This window comes from Prionailurus viverrinus, chromosome B4 (assembly GCF_022837055.1).
Source record: "Prionailurus viverrinus isolate Anna chromosome B4, UM_Priviv_1.0, whole genome shotgun sequence".
In the NCBI taxonomy this organism is placed as follows: domain Eukaryota; kingdom Metazoa; phylum Chordata; class Mammalia; order Carnivora; family Felidae; genus Prionailurus; species Prionailurus viverrinus.
Genome location: NC_062567.1, coordinates 66926463 through 66954319, shown reverse-complemented (window position 1 = coordinate 66954319; position 27857 = coordinate 66926463). Strand labels below are relative to the sequence as shown.

General features: G+C 36.5%; 1 protein-coding gene across 6 annotated transcripts in view; it reads right to left on the bottom strand.

Moving 5' to 3' along the window:
• Positions 1-27857, bottom strand: part of PPHLN1 (periphilin 1) — a 143483-nt gene that overhangs the window by 97797 nt on the left and 17829 nt on the right. For 3 of the 6 annotated variants that reach the window (XM_047864876.1, XM_047864870.1, XM_047864871.1), the window contains 2 exons: positions 20293-20457; positions 17904-17965 (listed from right to left, as the gene is read on the bottom strand). In XM_047864876.1, coding sequence (XP_047720832.1) covers positions 17904-17965; positions 20293-20457 — 227 coding nt within the window. The remainder of the gene's footprint in view (positions 1-17903; positions 17966-20292; positions 20458-27857) is intronic. The other 3 variants (XM_047864873.1, XM_047864875.1, XM_047864872.1) reach the window with 1 other exon arrangement.

Sequence of the window (27857 nt, the reverse complement as noted above, 5' to 3'; positions counted from 1 at the left end):
TATTTATTTATGAGGGGGGGATGTAAGCAGGGGAAGATGGGGAGGGGGTGGGGGAGGGAGAGGGAGAGAGAATCCCAAACAGGCTTCATACTCAAATTCACAAAATGTGAGATCATGACTTGAGCTGAGATCAGATGCTTTAACCAACCGAGTCACCCAGGCGCCTCTAAATTTAAAGATTTTTTTTTTCTTCTCAGTGTTTCCCAAATCTTGGTGCCTGCTACTAAATGCTTTCAAATGACTAATGAATAAACTAACAAAAAAATAATTATAAATTTAAAAAATTTAAGCATTCTGTTGCCCTTGGTCTAACAGCTTATTATTTCTGTGCACTCACTCAGGGTTTTAATTCTGTATCATATATTTAATAGACATTTTCTACTATAAAATTTTTGGCATACCATTGAAAAATATTTCTATTTCTCAGAGTTCAAAGCAAAGATATCATTACTTCAAGATGCACATCAATTTTTGCTACTTCAACAAAACACCACTGCCACATTCAAAAAAATACTTCTATATCCAAAAATTTGGAATTGGGTAATTCTAACTGGAATGCTAAAGAACATCCAGGAACACTGGAGTTTTGTTTTTGTTTTTGTTTTTCTTTAAGCAAACTGCTGAGAATCTTAAGAGAGCTAACAATAAAGAACTTTGATATCAATATGCAAGACAAATAGGAAGCTAAGAGATCTGGACCTGTCTTTTTTGAACTACTTTTCTCTTTATAGATCTGCCAATTTCAGAAGCAGCAGCTCTGAAAAATAATTTTGATGGCTTCACAGGATTAGGATATAAAAACAGTCCAGATCTTACAAAGGAAAAAGGGTTGAAAGCTCAAAGGTCTACACAATAACAGCAGGGTGAGCTGGAAATAAACTAGCCTGGCTTCATATGACCTAAATTCTGTAAGGTGACCCTGGACAGCTAATGACTCAAACCCTCTGACATACTTAGCAGTTTCTGTTTTCCTGGCCATTAGTTAAGATTTGTTAAAATTACTTCAAATGTAAAAATCCCATTTTTAACATGAAAATCTATGTATTTAAAGTTACAGAAGTAAAATGAATTTAAGCTAGACATTCTTAAAATATAGTCCTGTTTCCTGAAGAACAATATATATATACAATTGTCACAAAGTTCTCAGAATACAAAACATGAATCTCTAGGTTATTATACGTTAACCCAAAAAAATTAAAAGGGAAAGACTGGTTGATAGAAATATCACAACTTTACTCACACATTTTTTCTTTAACCACGTTAGTCCCAACACTCATGATTAGCTATAAAATTCAATCAACATCAGCCAGTAAAATTTTTTTTGTGCAAGTGTCATCCTGATTTTAAGAAAGAATTTTGGTTTTTGTTTTCACAATGGCCCTAAAGCCTACTGAACAGAGTAATGGGATACTGGAAACTTGGGCACATTTTTAATGCCAATTCCATTACACAATCACAGGGTAAAAACTTTGCACTGCAAATATGATGAAGTTCCATTTACCATACAAAGAAAACTTTACCGGGGCACGTGGGTGGCTCAGTCAGTTAAACTTCTGACTTCGGCCCGGGTCACGATCTTGCGGTTCACGGGTTCGAGCCCCGCATCGTGCTCTGTGCCGACAGCTCAGAGACTGGAGCCTGCTTTGGATTCTGTGTCTCCCCCTCTCTCTCTGTCTGCCCCTCCTCTGCTTGCGTTCTGTCTCTCCCTCTCAAAAATAAATAAATGTTAAAAACTGTTTAAAAAAAAAAAACAAAACTTTACCTCAAAACTTCAAAATCATATATGGAGTTTCTAGCCATGTTGAAAATGAGGACATCAAACACATAATGGATTCAATACAGTAAATTACAAGGGAAATCAAAAGAATCTTTACAAATATAACAGTACAACTGAAATGCTTACTATGAAGCCTCAAATGGGGGGGAAAAAAAGCCCACATATTTAACGGATTTTTTTTTTTTTTTTTTGAGAGAACATGTATGCATGCAAGCAGGGGAGGAATAGAGGGACAGGGAGAGGTAATCTTAAGCCCAATGCAGGGATCAGTCTCATAAACCATGAGATCATGACCTGAGCTGAAATCGAGAGTCAGCTGCTAAACAGACTAAGCCACCCAGGCACCCCTGATTTTTAAAAAATTTTGTTTAATGTTCACTTATTTATTTTTGAGAGAGAGAAAGAGACAGAGAGAGAGAGAGAGAGAGAGAGAGAGAGAGAGAGAGAGAGAGACAGAATATGAAACAGGATCCAGGCTCCATGCTGTCAGTACATAGCCTGACATGGGGATCAAACCCACAATCTCACGAATCCCATAAGATCATGACCTGAGCCAAAGTGAGAAACTTAACCCACTGAGCCACCAGGCACCCCGTGATTTTTTTACTATCAAAAAAGTACATAACTTGAGAGTTAAGATAATGTCTTCGATTGTATCACTAACATTTCAGCCATAATTCTAGGCATGTACAGAAGGAAAAGTCACCAAGAGAGTGGAAGATGGGAAGAACTAATGGCCTACAAAGAACTGTTTTTCAAAATGTGTTCCTGGGACCACCTACATTATCAATACTTTGGATGCTGGCTTCAAATGTAGATTTATGAAGCTCATGATTCTCCCCTTACAAATATACACCCCCGAGGTAATTCTAGCCCCTCACACCATTCAAACCAGACAAGTTGTGATGGACCCCTCAGTTTCCATGGGTATATTTACTGGTTAAGAGTAAAATTCAGTAAAGTAGGGGGGAGAGAAAAAAGGGGGAGAATGAAGGCAGTTTGCTTCTTATTCAGGACCTACCACACACAACATGTACAATTATTCCACACAAAATATTGGCTACTTCATTTCTAGTCAACAGGAACTTTAAAAAGAATTAAGATTTCAAGAATCATTTTGAGAAAGAGGCTTGGTAACTTATACTGCAAACAAAAATAAGTGCAGACCTCAGATGTCTTCTCTTAAATGTGGAAATGAGTACCAGGGGCCCTGTGACTTCCCACACTACCCTCTATTGTATGTACCCCAAAATCAAACAATCTTGCAGCAGAGTTGAGAAGTTTGGTGGCCCAAGTCCAGAGCTCTTTCCACAAAACCACATCTTTATGTCAAAAGCATTCTAGGTATGAGATATGGACTGAGAGATCTCCCAGTTAGAATCTAGGCCTTAGGTATCTGTGTTATTCACAGCTGATCACATTTGATCTCTAACACCTACAATGGTGCTGACTATTATAGAGGTTAAGATATGCCTACACTGCTATAACATAAATACTGAAAAATGTAATCTTGAGTCATTACACAAAAGGAGTTCATCTGTCATAAAACAGTCTAGGGCCGGCATTCCAGAGTGAGAGATTCTGCTCCAGACAATCATCTAAGACCCCAGGCTTGACCCCTCTATTTCAACCTATGGCTTCCAAGATCACACGACTGCTGTCATTCCATTCTAGGGCCCACCCCACAAAATGTGGAAAGGTAAATGTGTGTGGAAGAGTTCTACTTATACCCATTAGAACTGGAGATAAATTAGCCACATGGCCACAACTATCAGGAAGGAAGATTGGGAAATGTAGTCCACCTATGTGCCTAAGATGTGTGGAGAAGTAGTCGAAGTCTTTCCAAGAATGATGTCTCATTTCAGTGAAAGGGTGGGATTCCCAAATGAAGATGTGTCTAATAGATGGACGTAGAAATGTAGATCTCAGAAAAGAAGCCAAGGCTACAGATACAGATTTATCTATCATCAGCAGCAGACAGTATAGGTCAGTGTTTCTCAAACTTCAGTCTCCAGACCTACTGTATCACAATCATCCAGGGGGCTAGAGACTCAGATTCCAAGTCTCCACTTACTGAATCAGAATCTCTTAAGACAAAGCCTGGATATTTTTGTTTAAAAAAAAATTTTTTTTGAACATTTATTTATTTTTGACAGAGAGAGAGAGACAGAGAGAGACAGAGCATGAGTGGGGAGAGGCAGAGAGGGAGACACAGAATCCGAAGCAGGCTCCAGGCTCTGAGCTGTCAGCATAGAGCCCGACACGGGGCTCGAACTCACAGACTGCGAGATCATGACCAGAACCGAAGTCGGACGCCCAACCGACTGAGCCACCCAGGCGCCCTGCACATTTTCATTTTTAATGAGCTTCTCTGTGATTCTTATGAATCTTATGAACACAAGTTTTAAAAACATAAGCAAAGGAAATAACTGCTGCTGAGGACAAAGATAGATGAAGTTACCATAAATGAGAGAAGGTGCCGGGAAGTCATTGTTAACATTATCCTACGGTTTGGGGACTGCTGTCACTCCACCATAAACCACCGTATTAGACAAACTGCTATTACGTGCTCTTCAAATCATAGTCTCAGATTGTTGCCTTACTTAAGAGATTGCAAACTCTGGTTTTACTTAGTTGTTAACACCGAAAACTCAAGAGACTTAACGTTTAAAAATCTGATTTCTGACTTCTTTTGAAGCAGGTCACGGTGTGCTTATATTCCCAAACAGCAAAGATCAGCTTTGCTCCAATCTGACCCCCTGCATTTGTGTACATTCCCTGAATGGCCTCTGTAGATACACGAGTTATTTCCACTAACAGACAGGGGCATTACTACCACAGATAAACAAATATGTTAACTGCTTTCCTCTAAGTATTACAAGTACTTTATGCTCAATAACTGTATTTGTATATACATAAATAACAAAATACAGTAATCTGAGTTGATCTTGTAAACGCTTTTACATCCTCAGCCTCTTCATAAACCAATCCCTCCAACTTCTTTAAGTGAAACCCGGTATTTTAACACAAATACCTCCTGTAAAACTCTTGAGTACTAAGTACACACTGATGACTGACTCAAGGTCCTGAGGTATATGAGACAGGATTATATTCTAAATCCTGCATCTTCCAAGAAAAGGGGGAAAGAGCCCAACAAACTACCTAAGTTTGTGCTATCCCATGATTGCCCACATTACCAACCTCCTGATAACTTTCCCACATTTCCTAAACCCAATGACACAGTCTACACTGTAACATATCCTACACACATCATGGGTGACTTTCAAAATTCATGTGGATCATCTGTGCAATGTTGTAGTAACTCTCTGACTACCTCCTACCTCCTAATATCTTAGCCACATGCTTGAATTCTAAACCTTGCCACTTACTACCCACAAGTGCTCTTCATCAGAATCCAATACTGCATTCTTATCCTTCAGTTTTGCCACTGCTACAATTCCACCTCATGGATACCAGTAAGTCTCCTATATTTTCTAGCAATTCACGAACCCCATCCTAGCCTCACTTACTGCCTTTTCAGCCTCAAATGTAGTATTTGATCCATGATGAATACCAACAACTTTCCGTCCTGGCAATTCTGATACATCGTCTTAGCCAACCCCAAACCTGAATTAATTCCAAAATATGTGATTTCTTCACTAGTATAGTTGATTGTCACAAGGTCTAAAGATTGGACCCTCTATGGATACATGATCTCTAATTTCCACTGTGCCTTCAATTTCACTAGTAATATTTTTATGTATCACTACTGAGCTCAATCTTCCATTCACATCAGCAACTATTCTATACCCTGGTAATTCTCCCAAAGTCCTCTAATCTAGCACCAAAACTTTCCCTCTTAGTTACCTAACTTTCCTAAAAAATACAGGGGTCTTCACATATGAACCACCTCAGCTGCCAGTCCAAATCCCTTCTTCCCCAATTTGCCTTCATCTGCCCCATCCCTATTTTCATCCTTTCTTTCCCAGGATATGATTTTGCCCCCTGCTGAAAGTTAGTCCTTCAATAAATGCAGTTCATCCTGGCCCTCATACATCTTGCTTCGCCAGTTTTCCCTTTTCTGCCTTGTACCTTCAACCTTTCTCTTTTCCCTTCAACCTATAAATATGCTCAAGTCACTGATCACCTTTTAAAAAAGTTTTAGGTGATCTTCCTTTAGCCAGTGTCCTTTTCCACCTTCACCTCACGGACACCTGTAAGTCCCCTGCATTTTGAACATATGTCATTCCCTACTTTCCATCTAAGTATTTTTTGAAAACTTATCCACCCAGTTTCAATCTACCCCCTCACATCTCATTCATCCTGACACAGATAAAACCAAGAGATATTTTAATCTTTATGTTACTAGAGTACTCAGTTGCATCAGACATTGATGACCCCAAATGTGGTTTAAAAATTTTTATTTTCCATCACTTACATAAAAGCCGAGGGTTCTGACCTCGGTTCACTGCTCTTGTCTAACTACATCCTCTCCTTGGACAATCTCAATTTTGAATGTAGCTCCTCCCTTGAAACCATTCCTTCTATATGCCAATCTCAGGTAATGGTATTATTTTACACACAGTAAACAAAAACCCGGATATTTCCCTTGTCTTTATTCCCACATCCAACAACCACATCTTGCTGATTTTTCACTTCCTGAGCATTTATCAAATTTAACCCTTTTTCTCCAACCCCCTCTCTACTCCACGTATTCATTCCTTGTTCCATCTCCAGTGCCACCTTTAAAAAGTCATCCTCTAGAGTAAAAAACAAAACATTCCAATTGGGTTACCTTAGCCTGTATACCAAGTTAAAATTTTCCAAGAGCTCCCCACTGTGAATAGAATAAAGCTCTATTTTTAAAACTGCTTATTCAGACTTTTTAGCTATAATTTAAAATTCACAATTTCCTAGGTCACATATAAGCATCCATTAATACCTCTATACATCCTGCTTTATACAGCTTGCTTATGCCTCTCCTTCTGCAGGAACATGTTTCCCATTACTCTTCTTCTGGTTAACTCTTAATTTTCCTTCAAGTTTTGTTCATATTATCTGCTCCTACAGGAAATCTTTAATAAAACCCCAGAACAAGGTAAATGCTTCTTTATTTGTCTTCCGACAGCATTTTATGCAACTCCAGAATATATCATACTAGGCTATCTTCTTGTGCATCTATCTCACTCACTAGACTGGAAGCTAGTGATATAAGCAGTGGCCTATACAAAGTAAACATGTAAGCATTTATACCACTAAACTAATAAATCAAAATGTTTGATAGTATTTTTCTCTGTTAAAATTGTGTATTACCTAAGAAGACAGAATCACTATAGTAAAATTACAAATTAAATGTGTTTTAAAAAAATTAATAGGTATAAAAATATTGAACTATTTAATCAAAATGTTCCTATGTGGGGGCGCCTGGGTGGCTGAGTCGGTTAAGCATCAGACTTCAGCTCAGGTCATGACCTCGTGGTTCATGAGTTCAAACCCCACATCAGGCTCTGTACTGACAGCTCAGAGACTGGAGCCTGCTTCGGATTCTGTGTTTCCCTCTCTCTCTGCCCCTCCCCAGCTTGCATTCTCTCTCTCTCTCAAAAAATAAACATTAAAAATTTTTTTCATATGTGAATACAGAAAAAAAAAACCTTCAGCATTTAAAAATAAAGTATGCTGGACACTTGGTGACACTCTTGTTGTAGTTGGGTTTTTGTTGTTGTTGTTGTTGTTGTTGTTGTTGTTATTTTAGAGAGAGAGAGAATGCACAAGCAGGGGCAAGGGGCAGAGGAAGAGAATCCTAAGCAGGTTCCACGCTCAGCGTGAAGCCCGACACAAGGCTCAATTCCATGACCACGGGGTCATGACCTAAGCAGAAATCAAGAATCGGACTCAATAAACTGAGCCACCCAGCTGCCCCTCTTGTTCCATATTTCCAAATACTATTTAATACTTTACATCAGTTCCATCCTCAAGTTTATTCTAAGACCTCATAACTACAGGGGGAAAATTACTGTTAAAACCTACCTCATTCAGTCTAAATTAATAACCCTTGGTAAAGTAGGACATGTTCCTTGAATATAAAATGAAATGGATTCTAATCTATTCTGAATTTTGTCTACAAGTGCGTTTTGAACAAAGAGATAATAAAAACACTGTCTATATAGAACCATGATGAATAGGTGATAACACACTTAAAATGTGGACAAATTATCAGGTAAGTGGCTCTATTAAATAAGAAAGTGGTAACTTCCAGAGTGAGGGTGGGGGTGTGGGAGGATGATAGAAAACAATACATTCCCTTTTCCTTTATTAGCTGTTATTTAATCCAGTTGCTTCCAATGATCCCTCACTTATTTGACATGAAACCCTAATATATATACGTTGGATTTATAAAGTACATAACGTCCTACAACATGAAACACATAAAACAGAAAGTGAAAAAGATTCATTATAAACCAAAAGTTCCACAACCAGCGATAGACCTATGGAAGATGGTGCAAGCAACGTGGCCCAGCAGCAGCCAGTGATGGCAACCTGCAAAAGTAAAGTGGTGGAGAGAGCAAGAAGGAAGACCCAAGGGACCAGAAGACTAACTACATACAAAAATGTGAGCAAAAATATTGAGGACACTGGTTTTAAGTCTGGGATCAGATTTTACCCTACTTACAAGCTAGTAAGTTTAGACTGTTAGTATTTTATGGATACTGGTAGAAGACACAAGACTCCTGGGACAAACAACTTTTTTCTCAGCACAGCAAGCAACACAGCACTGGCTTGTTTGCACCAGCTCCCCGTGGTACCAAGTCCCACAGGAGTGATGTTATGTAAGCCAAAATCAATACTACACACAGGGTGGGTTTGGTTCAGAACTAGGGAACACTGAACTTGGGGAAGCTACTATTTTTACACCAGGCAAAAAGCAAGCCTGCTCTTTGACACAGAGGAAGGCATTACCTTATCTTTCAAGACTGCTCACTACAAATTCATGGGTAAAAGGTGGTCAGGGCCTTGCATTCTTGGCTTATCTTCATTAAAATTAAAACGCTGAACATTGAAGAATATTACCAAAAGAATACTGCAAACCATATATCTGATAAAGATTTCAGTAGCAGAATATGTAAAGAACTCTTCTAAACCTCAAAAACAAAAAGACAACCTAATTGTAAAATGGACCCAAAAATGAGTAGATAATTCTTCAAAGAAAATATACAAATGACCAATAAGCACAGAAAATGGTGCTCATCATGAACCAATAGGGAAATGCAAATCAAAACCATAAGATACCACTTCACACTTACCAAGATGGCAACAATAATAACAACAAAATGATAAGGATAATATGTCAATTATACCTCAAAAAAAAAAAAATTCATGTAAAGCCCCTGGAAACAAAAACAATTAAAAGGATGTGAACAACATGCTGATTATACCTCAAAAAAAAAAAAAAAAGCCTCCAGAAAAGCCTATGTTATAAAACACACCCATATTAACATGATTTATCTAACTACAGTAAATGATTTGCCATAAATGAAAAACTGCTTGAGAGTCAGGTAGACGGCATAATGTAATTTACACCTGTCTCATGAAATAAGTAAATTAATGGTGGAAAAGAGCAAAGGAAATGTTGAAATTGTTAATATGTACAGGGCTCCACTGAAAATCTTCATAAAATCATTTAAAAGAAAATACAGGAAATATTTATTTAAATGAAAAGAGACATTGCATGCACTGAATTTCAAAAGCAGCATTCATTTTCATATACACACATATTAGATTTAGCTAAAACTAGATCATGTTCCTTTTTTTTTTAAAGGTCTTAACGAATATAAGTTTCAACAAGATTTCATCGAGCTGTAGTTCAGCACTGAGTTTCCAAGATGTGGGACCTTCTAGGGAAGACCCCCACCGCAATTATTCACCCAAGCATAATCCCAAACTCTCTACCTCCCTTCCTTTCATCTCAGGTGTTGTTTTTTTTTAATGTTTGTTTATTTTTGAGAGACAGAGAGAGACAGAACACAAGCAGGAGAGGGGCAGAGAGAGAGGGAGACACAGATTTCAAAGCAAGCCTCAAACCCATGAACTATGAGATCATGACCTGAGTTGGAGCCAGACGCTTAAACAACTGAGCCACCCAGGCACCCCTCACCTCAGGTTTTAAAGAAGAAACATACAAAAGCTGTGCCACACCAACCCTCCAACTCCTCTCTGCTGCCTCTTACCTTTTCTCTATGTATTCAATGCCAGCTGACGTCACACCTGAAATAGAATCATCCCCCCTGCCTATAAAACTTTCTTCAAGGAACAAGAAACCAAAGCCCGATTCAAAGATCACTTTTATGCCACCGATTCCTCCAAATTTCTCTCTAGACCTGACCTCTATGCAATTTTATTCCCACTCACTGTCTGCCAGACTCCAGCAATTCAGATGTCCACTAGTACCTGTGCTTCAGCCAGAATGGCCTCATCAGTTGCATACCATGCACTTGCTTATCATGTGCCAGCCACTTAAATAGTCTGCCTTCAGCTCTATCCATCTCTTCCCACAGAAATGCTAACCCGCCTTCAGGATTCAACACAAATGATCTCTCCTCCTCAGTCTGTCCTCATCATCCTACTTAGCATCATTCTTCTGAATTCCTTCAGTGTCATTACTTACCACAGAAAGTACAACCCACCCCACTCTCCTCTACATTAGTTATTTCAGAGTATTTCTTCCTTCCCTTTTCTGACCACAAAGAACATAACCACCTTCTACTAGCTTTTACTCACTTTAATTCTCACGACACCATGTAATAGTTTAAAAAATACACAATGAATAAATGAATCAATCATTTCATTACACAGATAGTGCCTGTGAATATTTTAGGCGATAACTTGCTATGGCTATATCATATTTACAAAATAGCTAGAACCTGAAAGAACTGTAATCCAGGTTTCAATTTTTTTTTTTTGAAATTTTTTTTTCAACGTTTTTTATTTATTTTTGGGACAGAGCGAGACAGAGCATGAATGGGGGAGGGGCAGAGAGAGAGGGAGACACAGAATCGGAAACAGGCTCCAGGCTCTGAGCCATCAGCCCAGAGCCCGACGCGGGGCTCGAACCCACGGACCGTGAGATAGTGACCTGGCTGAAGTCAGACGCTAACCAACTGCGCCACCCAGGCGCCCCACCAGGTTTCAATTTTTAAAAAAAACTTAACAGAGGGGTGCCTGGGTGGCTCAGTCAGTTGACTGACTTCGGCTCAGGTCATGATCTCACAGTTTGTGAGTTCGAGCCCTGCATCGGGCTCTGTGCAGACAGCTTGGAGCCTGGAGCTTGTTTCAGATTCTGTTGTCTCCCTTGCTCTCTGCTCCTCCCCCCCCTCACGCTCTGTCTCTCTCTCAAAAATAAATAAATATTTAAAAAATTTTTTAAACACTTAACAGAATGCCCTTGCATACACACACACACACACACACACACACACACACACACAATAAAAGGAATATAAAAAGTGGCGTTGAGTATGTGAAGAAACCTGGGACCCTCATACACTGGTAGGAATGTAAAATGTTACAGCCACTACAGAAATCAGTTTGGTCGTTCCTCAAAAAGCTAAACAGACAAGTACCATATGACCCAGCAATTCCACTCCTAGGTACGAGCCCAAAAGAATCTAAGACAGAGACTCAAAACAGATACTTATGCGTCGATGTTCACTGCAGCATTATTTACAAGAGCCAAGTAGTAGAAACAACCCAAGTATCCTACAGAAGATGAATCAATAAAATATGGTAAATACATAACATGGAATATTATTCACCAATAAAAAGGAACAATGTTTTGACATGTTACACCACGGATGAACCTTGAAAACATCATGCTAGGGGTGCCTGGGTGGCTCAGTTGGTTGGACATTCAACTCGTGATTTCGGCTCAGGTCACGATCTCATGGTTTGTGGATTTGAGCCCCATGTCAGACTCTGTGCTGACAGTACAGAGCCTGCTTGGGATTCTCTCCCTCCCTCTCTCTCACCCCTATCCCACTCAGGCACTCTCTCTTGCTCTCAAAATAAATACTTAAAAATCACTTTAAAAAAATCATGCTAAGTGATAGAAGCCAGACATAAAAGGACAAATACTGTATGATTCCACTTACATGAAATACCTAGGATAGAAAAATTCTTAAAGACAAAAAGTTGAATGTGGTTGACATGGTCTGTGGTTAAGGAGGCACAAGGAATTATTGTTTGACAGTTAAAGTATAATTTTTGTTTGGGATGATAAAAAAAAGTTTTGAAAATAGCGGTGCTGGTTATCCAACATTGTGAATGTAATTAATGCCAGTGAGTTGTATACTTAAAAACTGTGAAAAAGGCATATTTTATATCATACATATGCCACTACAACAAAGTATTTTTTGAAAAAAACACAGAAGCTACCTTGAAGGGATTCTCACTGACCAACTCTAGGCATCAAAATAATGATAGGAACAGACTGTAACACACTGAGTAAAAAAGGAATCCATGAGTCCATACTGATATAAACAAAGTTTTATTTGTTTTTTCTTAAAGGTGATGGAGAGAATGCTCTTTCTCACAATTGATACCAGGTAACAGCATGCATAATAAATATAGAAAGAACAATCTATTACAAAATCACCATTAAAAACCATTATATTAATAATTCGGCCAGGACACCTGGGTTAGTCAGTTAAGTGTCTGGCTCTTGGTTTTGGCTCAGGTCATGATCTCATAGTTCATGAGTTTGAGCCCCACATGGGACTCTGCACTGATGGCTCCAAGCCTGCTTGGGATTCTCTGTCTCCCTCTCTCTCTCTGCCCCTCCTGCATTCATTCTGTCTCTCTCTCTCCCCTTCCCCCTCTCAAAATAAATAAATAACCTTAAAAATAATAATAATTCAGGCTACTACTAGTGGGTGAAAATGGGATGAAGAATGGTATACTCATATAGTTTCAAACTATTTCTGTTCCCACAGAACACTAATTTCAGGGGAGGAGGCTAACTTCACAGTGAAGAAATTTTGCAGACCCCATCTTAAGTGATGAAAGTCAACAATACCAAAAAGGGGATGAAATGAGAACCTACGCAACCAAACAGGATGCAATAAAAAGAATACAGCATCACTTCAGGGACTGCCCTGACAAAAATGCATAACTTAAATCTAATCGTGAACATTAGACAAACCTAAATTTGAAAACATTCTAAAAAATGTCCACCCTATATTCATCTTGCCCATAACAATGAGCCATAAAAATCAAGGAAAAGACTGAGGAACTGTTCCAGATTAAAGAAGTCTACAAAAATATGACCTGTAAATTCAGAATAGATGTTTTTGGGGGCGCCTGGGTGGCGCAGTCGGTTAAGCGTCCGACTTCAGCCACGTCACGATCTCGCGGTCCGTGAGTTCGAGCCCCGCGTCAGGCTCTGGGCTGATGGCTCAGAGCCTGGAGCCTGCTTCCGATTCTGTGTCTCCCTCTCTCTCTGCCCCTCCCCTGTTCATGCTCTGTCTCTCTCTGTCCCAAAAATAAATAAACGTTGAAAAAAAAATTAAAAAAAAAAAAAAAGAATAGATCTTTTTGCTAAAAAACACATTATTGGGGCATTGTGGGAGACATTACAGGGGGTCTCTGGTGGAAGATTATAGCAGTTTTTTAAATTATTCTTGCAACTTTTCTATAAATTTAAAAACGGTTTCAAATAAAATGTTCTAAATATCCTAATATTTTCTTTCCACAATACAAAGAATTATCACGTACACTCACCAAAACACTACATTAAAATATTTTCCTAAATACTCAGAACCATATTCTCTTACAACCACCCTCTGCATGGTTTACAATGCAGCTATTTTCCCCCTAGAACAAAGTTATTTCCTATTCACAAAGTCTTTAAGCTTGGAACTCTTCAATGAGGCCACCTAATTAAGGGAACAATGTACAGACAGAATGATGCTAGCCTGTAAAAGCAGTAGCTTCTGTGATAACGTAATACCTGAAATGTTACTGAAGACACGCAGACAGCAAGTGAAGGTGAAAGAAAATGTGGAAGAAGCCATCTATACAACACTAACCTGTTTTATTTTTCTTCATAAGAATTAGGTTTTGTTTTTTATCTGTTTACTATCTACAATTCATATTAAAATGTAGGCCAATAAGAGAACCTTTTTATCCACGGAGCTAAAAGAATACCTGACATATACCAGTCTCCCAATAAATATTTATCAAATGAATGAATATACCATATACAATGAACTCTATACCAAAAAATTTCAAACAACAGAGTATAAGTACAGGCAACACTCTCTGATCACAGAATGAATAGAATATACTGTGTCAGAATCAGTAAAAAAGAAAAAAAAAATTGCTATCTATCAGACTCTATGGGACACAGTTACAGCAATTCTTAAAAGAAACTCCAAAATTCTGATGAATCACTAAATTCTATTCTTGAAATCATTATTATACTGTATGTTAACTAACTTGGATTTAAATTAAAAAAAGAAAGAAAAGAGCAATTAGGAATCACAACAAAAAAAGAAATTCCAAAATGCTACTTATATTATACTTATAAATAAGAAAAATAAACTAAGTAACCAAATTAAAATGTTAGATTTTTTCAAAAATAGATACATAAGTGTCTATGAAAATGTAAAATATATCTGCCCTATGACCCAGAAATTCCACTGTTGACAGTCTATCACATAGAAAGCAAAGTACTATTTCACAATGACATTATATACTCAGATTTATTACGACAAAACTTTGTACTGGAAACAAAGTGAATATTCATCAACAGATGAACAACTAATTATTTGGTATGTCCACAAGATGGAATAGAACTCAGCCATTAAAAAGATTCAAATAAAAGTTAAACCAAATAACCGGGAGGGATTTCAACAAGTCACTGAATGAGAAACACAACTTAGAGAAGAATATGTATAATATGATGTCATTAACAACAAATACCCCAAATGTTTGTGAATATAGAGAAAAATACAGAACATACACCAAACTGTTAACATGACTGTGGGAAATGAGGAGTCCCATATATGATATCCTATTTCATTTATGTAAAATTATATACACATGCAGGAAAATAATAAAGTGCTAAAAAAGACAAGAAGGGAAAATAAAGATAGAAACATACCATTATTTTAAAAACTGAAAACAATGTAACTAAAAATCGACCTGAGAACTGTTTCTTTAGAGTGAATATAAGCCATGAGCTAATCTAATCAAAAGAGTTTTTCTTACACTTTTGCTTTTCATATTTAGGACTTCATTACACCAGATATTTTGACACACCAGGTTTTCAATTTCACTTTTTCTCCCCCAAATGATGGCAGCTTGACCCAGCACTGCATTCCTTCCCCATTTGATTTGAAGTGCCACTGTTGCTATATCCCAAATTCCTAGATATACTCTAGGTTTGTTTCTAGACTCCCTATTCTATTTCACAGTTTACAATACTACAGGTTGAGAAGTTATGATCGTATATAGAGTCTTCACATCTTTTTCAAGGCTATTTTTGCCATTTGGCCCTTTACTCCATGGTAATTTTATTTTTTTTTTTTTTTTAATTTTTTTTTCAACGTTTATTTATTTTTGGGACAGAGAGAGACAGAGCATGAACGGGGGAGGGGCAGAGAGAGAGGGAGACACAGAATGGGAAACAGGCTCCAGGCTCTGAGCCATCAGCCCAGAGCCTGACGCGGGGCTCGAACTCATGGACGGCGAGATCGTGACCTGGCTGAAGTCGGACGCTTAACCGACTGCGCCACCCAGGCGCCCCACTCCATGGTAATTTTAGAAACAACTTGCCACCTTCCATGGGAAAAAAATCTAGAATTTGGAATGGAACCAAACTAAAGGAACACCTAAATTTGAGAACTGGTATGTTCGTGATACAGTCTCTTCCCAACCACGGATGTCACACACATGTTGTGCCTTTTTTAATGTTTATTTATTTTTTGAGACAGCATGAGCAGGGGAGGCGTGGGAAGGTGCGGGGGCAGGCAGAGAATCCCAAGTAGGATCCTTGGTGTGTGTCCTTCAGAAATGACGTGCCATTTCAACTACATAGGTCTCACACAATTTTGTTAGATTCATTCCTATCACTCCTTATAGTTTTTACGCCACAGCAAATATTTTTAAATTACATTTTCTAACTTATGCTAACAGCTATTAAACTAAACTTTGCTAATTTCCTAATAGTTCTAATAGTGATGGACTCTCTTGGATTTTCTACATAGATAATTTATCATCTGTAAAAAGTTTTCTTTCATTCTAACCCTTATAATTTTTATATATTTTTCTTGTCTAACTGTAGAGGCTGAGGCCTCCATTACCATGATAAATAGAAGCAGTGATAACAGGCATCTTTGCTTCATTCTCATTTTAAAGCAAATGCTTCTAACTTTATCATTCAGTACAAATCCCCATTTATTAGATAAAGGAAATTCTCTTCCACTCGTAGGTAAAAGTCTTTATTATTACTGTGTTAAGTTTAACACAGTAATTAAATTTTATTAAAGTATCAAGACACCTGGGTGGCTCAGTCGGTTAAGTCATCTGACTCTTGCTTTCCACTCAGGTCATGATCTCATGGTTCACGGGATCAAGCCCTGAGTGAGGTTCCACATTGACGTGACCTGACCTGAGCATGGAGCCTGCTTGGGATTGATTCTCATTCTCTCTCTCTCTCTCTCTCTCTCTCTCTCTCTCTCTCTCTCTCTCTCTCTCTCTCTCTCTCTCTCTCTCTCAAAATAAACTAAAAAAAAAAAAAAAAGTATTTTTCAGCATCTATTTTCTCTATTATTTCTTTTGAGAGAGGCAGTCCGCCATGGGTTCAGACCATCCCTGCACATCCCTACCGTGTACTCCAAATTGCAAGACCTAACCATCTGCTGACACTGAACAGTTTCTATAACTGGTCATACAGTGAAATACGTCAAGGTGACCACAGCATAACCACCACGTGACTACTCACTCTCAGTGAAAGAAGGCTGGCTTGCTTGCTTCCTGTTTACTACAAAAAAGTAGCAAGCTCTTGACATTGTGTTCCTCAGCTGCAGTGCATCCCATTTTATGCACGACCACCATCTCTGCCCACCACATCACTCTATGGGACTTGAGGGCAGGGAACCAGCACTACCATGCCAATGCCCCTGATGACTGCTGGGCCGTGAGCAATAAACTGCCTTGCTCTAATCCACTGAATCCTGTTGTCTACTTCTGGCACCTAGAGCTGTAGCAGTTGATGCCTTTCCATTCTCCATAGGTTATTCTCTGACAGTTCACAAGAAATCTTTAAAAAGCTCCTTTTAGAACTTCTACTACTTCCTTTGTGAAGTTATTAAAAACAACAACAAAAAAACTTGACTGAATCTGTCCATCTTTTTTTTTCTAACTATTCTATCAGATGTCTCTATAATTAACCAAGGCTAACAACAACTGAGGTCCTTCCAAATTGTGTCTTTCCAATAGAACTTTACTTATCAAAATAAAGCAACTAAGAAAATGCCTTATAGTAAAAGAAATTCTGGGGGCACCTGGGTGGCTCAGTCAATTAAGTGTCTGACTTGTGAATTTGGCTCAGGTCATGATCTCATAGTTCATGGAATCAAGCCCTGCATTGGGTTCTATGCTGACAGTACAGAGCCTGCCTGGGATTCTCTCCCTCTCTCTCTGCTCCTCCCCTGCTCATGCTCTCTCTCTCTCAAAAATAAATATTTAAAAATAAATAAATAAGAATAAAGGAAACTTTGTAATGACTCAAATATTCTAGACGGAAAAAAAAAAAGCCTTAACTTTCTAATTAAGTAAACAGATACCTTATAATCCACATCACACATTAGAGATAATTTAATAATTTGATAAAAATATACCAATAGTTCAAACACTATTTTTTGTTATCAATTACAAAATGCCAATAGATACAGAATGTTAGCTGTTAGTGCTATTATATTAATCACAAAAATATAATGTTTGTTGCTTTCAAAATTCTGAATCCTAATTAAAAATATTTCATTTATAAGCAGTGAGGTTAGATTTCAACCTCAGACGTCTCAGTGAATCAAGTATTGGAGTGGTTACGGTACTATGTTTATCTTTTTACCTGTATTCAGGCTGTCGGCTTGCGGAATGATCATCTCTTGTCCACCTGTAGCCAGATTCATCCTGTAAAATAAAAGAGCTCCTTAGACATTTGTTTATATTATTTAGGTCAAGTAGGATACATCTAACAGTACTACTGGAAACGAGTCTCTAAGACCAAAATAAAATGAGGACAAAAACACCTCTCTAAATCTGAGCTTCAAAGGCATGAAGAAAAAAAAGATACAGCAAGTCACCCATATCAACAAGTGACTTAGCGGACTGACAACCTGTAGAACCATTTATCTGCATGAAAATGCTTACAGTACTTCTTTGGTAGGCCTAACAGCCTTATTGCCAAAAACATACACCAACATCACAACAGCTAAGGACTGCTATAAGAACAAAGGCTCGATTTAAATTTAATCAAGCACACAGGTCTCTTTATTTTCGTTCTGTCAAGTTCTTTCACCAAGTTTCAAATTCAAAACCAGGAAACATTTGTTACTTTCCCACTTGTTCAAATTTTCTTTTCTCATCTTGACTCCCATTAAAATCCATAATTTGGAAACAATATAATAGGAAACCATCACCTACTGATAAGTTAAATTAGAGCAACATGTGGCACTAAGTTTAAGATTAATCAAAACAAGCATTTTGTCCTCTAAAACAGATACATTTGAAAGGTACGTTACACACACACACACATACACACACACACACACAGTAATCCACGCCCAATTACTTTAAAATTATATGTAGAACAATATAATGTGAATTATTTATAATCAGAAATACTTATTCAGCTAAAATAAATACTATTTTCATCTTCCTCTTTAGTATCATATACTCTACTCTTACATAAGAGTTATGTATTCATCATTTTTCTTCTCAACAGTAAATACAAAGAAACAAAAAACAATATAACAAAAAGATAAAGAAAATTCAACAGCTCTAATAAGATATTGGATAAAGTTAGTTTATATAACTGAACTCAAGATAACTTAGTATCACGAGAGTTCTAAGGATCTCAAGTGGGGTTATTTTTGTTTGAAGAGAATTTAAAGAGAAAATGTTGCACAAAGTATGAATGAACACAATTTGTAATAAAAAACTATTGTTGAGGCACTATTATGCTACAAGGTTTTAGGGGAAAAAATCATATTCATGAGGGTTCAAATACAAATTGGTCCAATGAATCCAAAATTCCCTATTTATATTAAATGGCCACATTTAGTTTTCACAAGAGGGATAACAATCTTATGCAAGGCCAAATTTTTTTCTTCCTCAGACTACCTGGAAGAATAACTCCAAAGGCAAAGTCCAGTATTTCTAGGATAGAGACAATGCATAATGTTTACTTTTCGACACCAAATTCGTCTTCCTAAAGGAACAGCACAACATTTAAAAATTGAAAAAAACACGAATCAATTCTATGAGAAAGAAGCTGTGCACTCCCAACTTTAAAACTACAAGAAAACACTGAATAGTCTCATTACTACTTTAGAATTGTTAAGAGTCACCATGATGGAGTAATCAGAGAACTGGACTTCCATACATATATACACACAATCCTGGGTAAATGACTTTAAGGGTGAAGTATGGAAAGTAATTCCAACAGCCAATGTGAGGTCAAATTTTAATATAAACGTTTGAATATGTACTGTAAATTACAATAGTATACAGTAGGCAAAGGGAAAAAAGAGAAAATGTAGAAAAACAGTCTGGCAGAGGAGTGAGGTAAACACACAAGCCAAGTCAAAGGAACTACATCAAGGAATAGTTGCAGTCAAGTTCAGTGACAGATTGTTGCAACATTTAATACACATACTTCTAGAGTATTAAAGATTATCAGAAGAAACAAAATACAATAATAACAATGGTAATAACAGCTAACATTTAAAAAGTGCTTATTATATATAGGACAGTGTTGTGAGAGCTTTCTAATTTAAGTAGACTTTAATAAGTACAACAAAAATGAGACTAAAGTTCAACAACCTTAATCCAACCTCACCCACAGCATCTCATCATGAATGAAAATAAAGTAATTATAAGTGAGTACCTCCAGTAAGAGATGGTAACCACCTGCTCATCACTTTTTTGAGTACCAAGGCAATACATAGATTACCTTTATATGCTTCTGCAAATTCTTTCCAATTTAGGGGATAAAAACACAGGTTAGTTGGAATTAATGTCATTTAGATAGAGCTATCCAGAATGGCTTACCCACTTTATCCCAAGATTCTCCACTACCAGTTCCCATTTGACAGCTCTAGCAAGGAAGTCAACAGAGCATCAAGCAGGAAGTGTTTATTCACCTGCCTTCATGGCCAATCACATAAATTTCAAAAATTACATGACTTTTAAACTTATAAAATATAACAATTAGTACACGGGGGAAATTTACATACTCCTCTGTGAGGTGGACCACTTCTTCGATCATGAGAAAAACTGCGGCCCTCGTCATATTCTCGGTAATCAACATGACTGTAATATCTATTGTAGTTTCCTTCACCAGGTCTGTCTAGCAGTGGTGGTTTCTTTGGCACAATATTAACTACTCTATGGTAGCCATCCTAAAACAGACAAAAAGAAATATATAAAAATCACTAACTTCTCTATTTGGTTTTGGAAAGGTTTTTCAAAAGCACAGGAGTTCTTATCCTTAATCAAATAGAGTAAATGTATAAACAAACAAAAATGCATTAATGAAATAACATGAATATAACTAATAGTAATGTTTTCACATGGATTAAAGGAAATAAAATTGTTCAATGAAGCCAGGTGCTTAAAATAACAAGTAGCAATACTAAAAATCAATCATAAAAGAAAAAATACATATTATTATTTTAATAAAAAAATAAACTACGGAAAGAATGTTACATAGCTCTAATCCTAATTCCCTAAGAATTTTAAAAACAAAACCATTTAAGATAGCACACACCTTTAGTCTAATTAATGTGTTTGAAGTATACTATTCAGAAGAAATACAAAATCTTTACACTTAAGCAACAGCAAACAGAGACAGAATATTGAGCTAGAATCATCAAGAGGAAACATTGCTATTTCTCCAGAAGCGCTGGAGAGAAAACAGCCTTTGACTTCATAGTCTAGAAGCAAAATAAAACCCAATATAAAATTTGAACTCATTTTCAAAATAGTAAGTTGTTAATGTTTTAAAGTTTCAGCAATTAGGGGCACCTGGGTGGCTCAGTCAGTTAAACACTGGACTCTTGGTTTTGGCTCAGGTCATGATCTCCCAGTTTGTGAGTTCAATCCCTGAGTCAGGCTCACGCTCCGTGTTGGTGGTGCAGAGCCAGCTTGGGATTCTCTATCTCACTCTGTCCCTCCCATGTGCTCGCTTGCTCTCTCTCTCTCTCTCAAAATAAATAAACTTTAAAATAAAATAAAGTTTGAGCAACTAAGTGGATTTTGGGGGGGGGGGGGGCTGGGAAATTGGACAGAGGGAGAAGAGCACCTATGTTAGGTTAGCAGTTGCTGTGAAACAACTGAACAAAATGGTTATCAACAAGTAAGGACTAGAGAGCTACACGACATGTATTTATAAATAATCTCGCCTTGAACATTCATGGTATGTCTTCTACCAATATCAGAGTAAATATATGTGAAAGAAATTAGAAAGCAATCAAAGTATAAGCCATGATCAATTTAAATTAACTGACTGGACAAAATAAAAACATGAAGTCCAAAATAAAGCCCAACATTCAGGGCATTACTATACCATCTTTATGTCCAGTTTCATCGTCAATACAATAGATTAATACTATTACCTACCTCAAGGAGCTGTTGTGAAGACTGAGCAAAAAGCAGATTGTAAAAAATTTAGTACAATGTGTAGGACACACTATGTACTCAAAAATATTTGTTGTTTTGATTACCTTTTTAATGTCCATGTGAAACACAATTCCTCAAAGTGTCTATTCACTTACATAACTTCTTAGCATTAATAACTGCAACTATTCAATCATTAAATTACTGTGTCTTATTCAAATTTCCCAGTGGGTAGGAAATTTGTTAACGTGCTGAGAAAAAATAAAATTAATAGTTCATATCTATTTAAGAACTAAAATGATCTACCTAATTTTTTCCCATGGGGCTATAAGGTGGTTTCTTTCTTTAGTATGTTAAATATTACATTAAAACATATATTTTAGGGGCGCCTGGGTGGCTCAATCGGTTAAGCAGCCGACTTCGGCTCAGGTCATGATTTCACGGTCCGTGAGTTCGAGCCCCGCGTCAGGCTCTGTGCTGACAGCTCAGAGCCTGGAGCCTGTTTCAGATTCTGTGTCTCCCTCTCTCTGACCCTCCCCCGTTCATGCTCGGTCTCTCTCTGTCTCAAAACTAAATAAACGTTAAAAAAATTTTTTTAATTAAAAAAAAATATTTTATAGTTTACATAATATATAACAGATAAATGAACCCACAGGCTCTTATAAAAATGACCTTTCAAAGAGGTTTCAATTAAATCTAAGCAAACATTAAGCTTCTAAACAAATTCAACATTAAGCCAAAATCAGCAACATAATTTATAGCATTCTCTAAATTAAAATTTGTTATTCATAAAATTAGAATCACTGATTTCTACAATTCCAAGAAACCATACAATTCCATTCTATAACGTCCTTGTATATATTTATTTGGAGGGATGGTGGCCTAAGTATGCATGTCTAAACACTTGCATGAATAGAGAGCTTATTACTTTACATGCAACCTTTTCCTCTCTTCAAAGTTATTTTAGGATTGTAAAATGCATATGGTAAAACTTGAATCATATTTAGTCATAGATTTAATAAACTGTTTTCTCCAAATAAAAATAAAATCATTCCAAAGTTGTTAATCAGCAACAGAAAAACAAAAACAAACAAAAAAACTCCTAATGACAGCTCTGTATCTAGCAATGAAGATTAAACGCTTTATGTTTTGAGATTGTTCAAATATAAGTACATTATTACCATCTCACCTCTATAATGGGCATCTATTCTTAAGGAAAATTCTATATTTATATGAAAAGTTTTAAGGAAATAAAGATGACTGGAGCAATCTGATGAAGCCAAGACTGTATGTTCAGAAAGTCCCTATCTTATCTAGGAATACCATGCAAGGATTTTTGTAACAAAATTCATGATGAGAAGCAAAGATTTCAGAATTTTTCAAAAGCTTTTTTTAATAAAAAAGTTCAAACAGTATTTTATATTACATGCAATGCTGGACATGATTGGAAATACCATCAGAGTTTGAAATTCTCCTACAAATTTACATGGAGCTATAAACAGGTAATTTTCCTTTTTAATGTTTATTTATTGAAAGAGCAAGAGAGAGAGAGAGAGAGAGAGAGAGAGAGAGAGAGAGAGAGAGAGAGAGGAGGGGAGGAGCAGACAGAAAGGGAGAGAGAATCCCAAGAAGCTCGAAACCACAAACCATAAGATCATGACCTGAGCTGAAACTAAGAGTCAGAAGCTTAACCAACTGGGCCACCCAGGCGCCCCATAATTTCCCTTTCTAGATGCTAACAGAAATACACAAGCCTTCAGGTACTGATACGGCTGGAGTCTTCATTTTAGAAATATCTTGGAAAATAATGGCACCATTATATACAAACCAGAAATAAAAACTGTAACTTCTAAAGACTACCTTAAAAGATTAAGGATAATAGAATCATTTTCAATTAATTTAAAAACAAACCCAATGGAATCAAAATATTTCTATTATTTAAAATGCAGATATTTCGGGGGCACCTTGGGTGGCTAAGTCAGTTAAGCATCTGGCTCTGGATTTCAGCTCAGGTCACAATCTCACAGTTCATAAGATCGAGCCCTGGGTGGGGCTCTGGGCTGAAAATTCCGAGTCTGCTTGGGATTCTGTCTCTCCTCTCTCACTGCCCCTCTCCCCACTTGCGTGCACTTGCTCCTTCTCTCTCTCTCTCAAAATACATAAAACATTTCAAAAAATAAAATGCAGGTATTTCAAATCTTGAGTTTGGACATATAATCTGAATTTACCTCAATGAAATCAATTTTCATTGCTTCAGTTCATTATAAAAATTTGTACAGTGCCCCATTAAAAAGATCAGACCATACCAATTCAATTGTTGCATATTTATACCATGTACCAATTTTCTATGGCTGTTACTAAAATTTCCAAAAATATGTGTAAAATTCTATCAGATTTGCCCCTCCAAAATTAGTGTTAATGTTATGATCAGTCAGACCAAAATTAAAAAGTATACGTAACTCATTAAAAAAAAAAATTTAAGCCTATTTTATTCAATCATGATCTATTCTCACAGGATGTAGAAAGCAACAACTTGCATATACATACTTTTTTGAGAAGTTATAGGTCTATGAAATTTACACATTCACATAGGTCCCTATCTAGGGGGTAAAACGATTCCAACCATTAGGGCTTCTGAGTTTCTGAAACAAGGATTGTTCACAGTTTTGCTTTTGCTAATGAAAATTTGAGCAGGTTAAGATACTTATCAAATTAGTTTTGCAATTTTTAAGTCTGAAATGGTGATTGTGTTTTGTTACGAAATAAGCAATTATTTCTTAATTTGCTATAAATTCCAATTTAATAGAACTACCTCTTATGAGTAACACTTTCATTTCAGTAAGTAAAAGCACCAAGTTTTGTTTCATTCAATATTTAATGTCAAATTTCCCACACTAATGTTTAGTCTCTTTACTAACTGGGGGCAAATCATGAGGATTAGCTTGTTTCTTTAAAAAGTTTTCCAACGTCAGGGGTGCCTGAGTGGCTCAGATGATTAAGCCCCGGACTTCAGCTCAGGTCATGATCTCAAGGTTCATGAGTTCGAGCCTTGCCTCAGGAGCCATACTGACAGCTCAGAGCCTGGAACCTGCTTCTGATTCTGTGTCTCCCTCTCTCTCTGCCCCTCCCCCACTCACACACTGTCCCTCTCTCTATCTCTCTCTGAAAAATAAATAAACATTAAAAACGTTTCCAATGTGATTACAATACTTGGCACAAAGTCTAACAAAAAACATTTAAAGGAAAAAATTTAATAGACAAGCAACTCCTCTTAAGCATCTTTATCATTTGGAGACACACACTAAACTATTTATTTACATTTGAAATAGGGTATCTTGGATTTACTTCAAAATAATCTGGGAGAAAAGAAACTGGGGAAGGCACAGACAAAACAAGATGGACCAAAAGCTGGTAACTGCCACTTTGGATGATTTGTCCATGGGGAGTTCATTTTGTTATTTTGTCTACTTTTATATCTGTGATATATGTCCTTATAAGAAAGTAAAAAGCAACTAAAACACACAAAACTACCAGCAAACTAAGCATGACAGCATGTAAATAATTCATGCCATTACTACCTAAAACAATCAACTTAGTATGAATGCAAGCTTCATGGGCACAGACACCTTGGTCTTAATTCACTGCTCTATTCCCAGCACCTGGAACAGCACTTGGCACATAGTAAGCACTACATACCTGATACACGTTCTACTGTGTTTTATCAATTTTATGTTACTTCTGGCATCACATGTTTTTTTACTAGAAAAGTACCACACAAACCACACATACCTAAAAAATTCTACTACACAGGCTGGTGGACTTCTTTCAAAAGCTTGAGATTCCCTCACTCTGATCCCTCATATTTTTGTGATATGCATTTCAGTAACTATTCATTTAATTCACTCACTGAATTTTCAAAGAAATATTGGTGTTTTTGCATTTCAATAGCTTGGGGGAATAATGGGTCAGATATCTGAAATTGGAACTGCCCCAGAAAATAAGGACACAGTGTTACAGAATATAGCCAGGCACTGATCCTTCCTCTCTGGAAATAATAACAAAAAGAAAGTTCTTGCAATTCTGTCAGACAAAAAAGGAAAACACCTCCTAGGGCATACACAAAGGAACATTACTAAATCGAAACTCAGCAAATGAACACTTAAGATTTTACATTTCACATGTGTAATTTTCACATTTAGAAAAAGTTGAAAAAAATATTGCACTTTAATGATATGAATATCCATGTAGTTAATGAAAAGCATACATACTGTTGGCCAGTTTACTCTGAAATATTTCAAAAAATTAGATGGATTAAATAGACGGATAAAGGGCAGATAGATGGATAAATATACAATAAAGCATGTTTTCATCAAATGTTAATAGTTGAATATTAGTGAGTAAATGAGAGTAATGAGAAAAAAAGAAATACAGTAAACTTGCTTTTCTATTAGAGAAAAGAATCCAAATATACAAAATAAAAGACATTACTTTCCTTTTTCCCAGCCACTAATGATAGGGAGTTCCCACTTTTTAAAGGATTAACCAGTTTTATATTTAGAAAAAAATAATAATCTGCCTTTTCAAAACTTAAGTTTTTACGGAAGTATGACATACATACAAAATGTGTACAAATCATAAATGTACTTCTGGATAAATTTTCACAAGGTAATCACACTGTGTAACTACCACCCGTTTCAAAAAACTAAACACACTTAGTACAGCAAAAGCCTTCCTGTGCTTTGTCCCAGTCACTACTTCCCTCTCCCAAAAGTAACCACTTTACTGGTGAATTCTGCCTACTCTAAAACTATGTAACAGGAAATACAGGATATATACTCTTATATTTAGCTTCTTTCTTTCATTAGGATGTTTGTGAGGTTCCTACATGTTGCTGCTTTTGCAATGGTCCATTCAGGTCCATTCATTCTCACTGCTGTGTAACCTACACAATTAATTTATCTATTCCATTGTTAGACATCAGATTGTGGCCAATTTGAGCTTTTATGAACAATGCTGCTTGTGAACATTCTTGTACAAATCAGTGATATACCAATATGATCTTTAAAATAACATAAGATGATCTCTGCTTTGTAAGCAAATATTTTTAAGCTTTCAATAAGTTATATTATTAGCTCCAAAGTCAGGAATTATAACTTTACTGACTTACATTTCTGTTCTAGTGTAATTTATCAAATGCTTTTCTAGCCTAAGGATTTAGCAGGTCCTTGAAATCATGTGTGAATATAAAATTACTTTTTTCACCCAAATGCAGCAACAAAAAACCAAATAATAGCAATTACCTATGGCTTCATCACTTAACAGAAATCACAGATATTTTCATATCATGTCATAGCTGTTGCAGATACCTCAAAATCTATTTATTCTCATTATTTTGAAAATATAGTAATGAAACCTCACCTAGCTCTTAATATTTATTGACCTACTAAAGTACATCTTACTACATCATAAATTTGCTTTTTAATAGTTTGAGAAATATTCAAATATACATGTAAATATTGAAATATTCAAATATATTCAAATAGAAGTCCTTTAATTCTGTGTATTTCATTTTACAGTTTTAAAAACGCTACTCTAAAAAAGGGATCCATAGGCTTCACCAGACTGTTAAACGGATCCATGGCACCAAAAAGTTTAAGAAAACTGTGATTTAACTAAAATGTAGGTGTAACATAGAAGGCAAAGGGATAATTTCCAAGAGCCATCAAAGGCACATAAAATGAAGGGAAGGGAAGGCTTTAAATTTCTAACCAAAATAAGACCAAGTTCACCAATAAAAGTATATGAGTCTTGAGGAAGGAGATGTGGGAATACAGAAGAATTTATAAACTAGGAGAGATTGGGGGAATATAGGGACCAATCTAATGGAATTAAGATTTTTTTTTCAAAAAAGGAAAGGAATGAGGCTATAAAAGGTCTGGGCAGTTTCTGTGCCCTCAGGAGAAAGGCAATCTAGGTTTCTCCCCCTCTAGGAGGAACCAAATAGAGAATTTAGGAAAGTCAGATTTACCTTTAGGCACTTAGAGACAGTTGAGTGAGTACCTCTAGTCTGATTTCAAATGCACTTGTGGTATAAAACTTATCTGCTTCCTGCTGATGAAGATATTTTATAAAGAAGTTTGTTTCACATTTATACACATAAATTATATAAAAATGAAAATGTTTG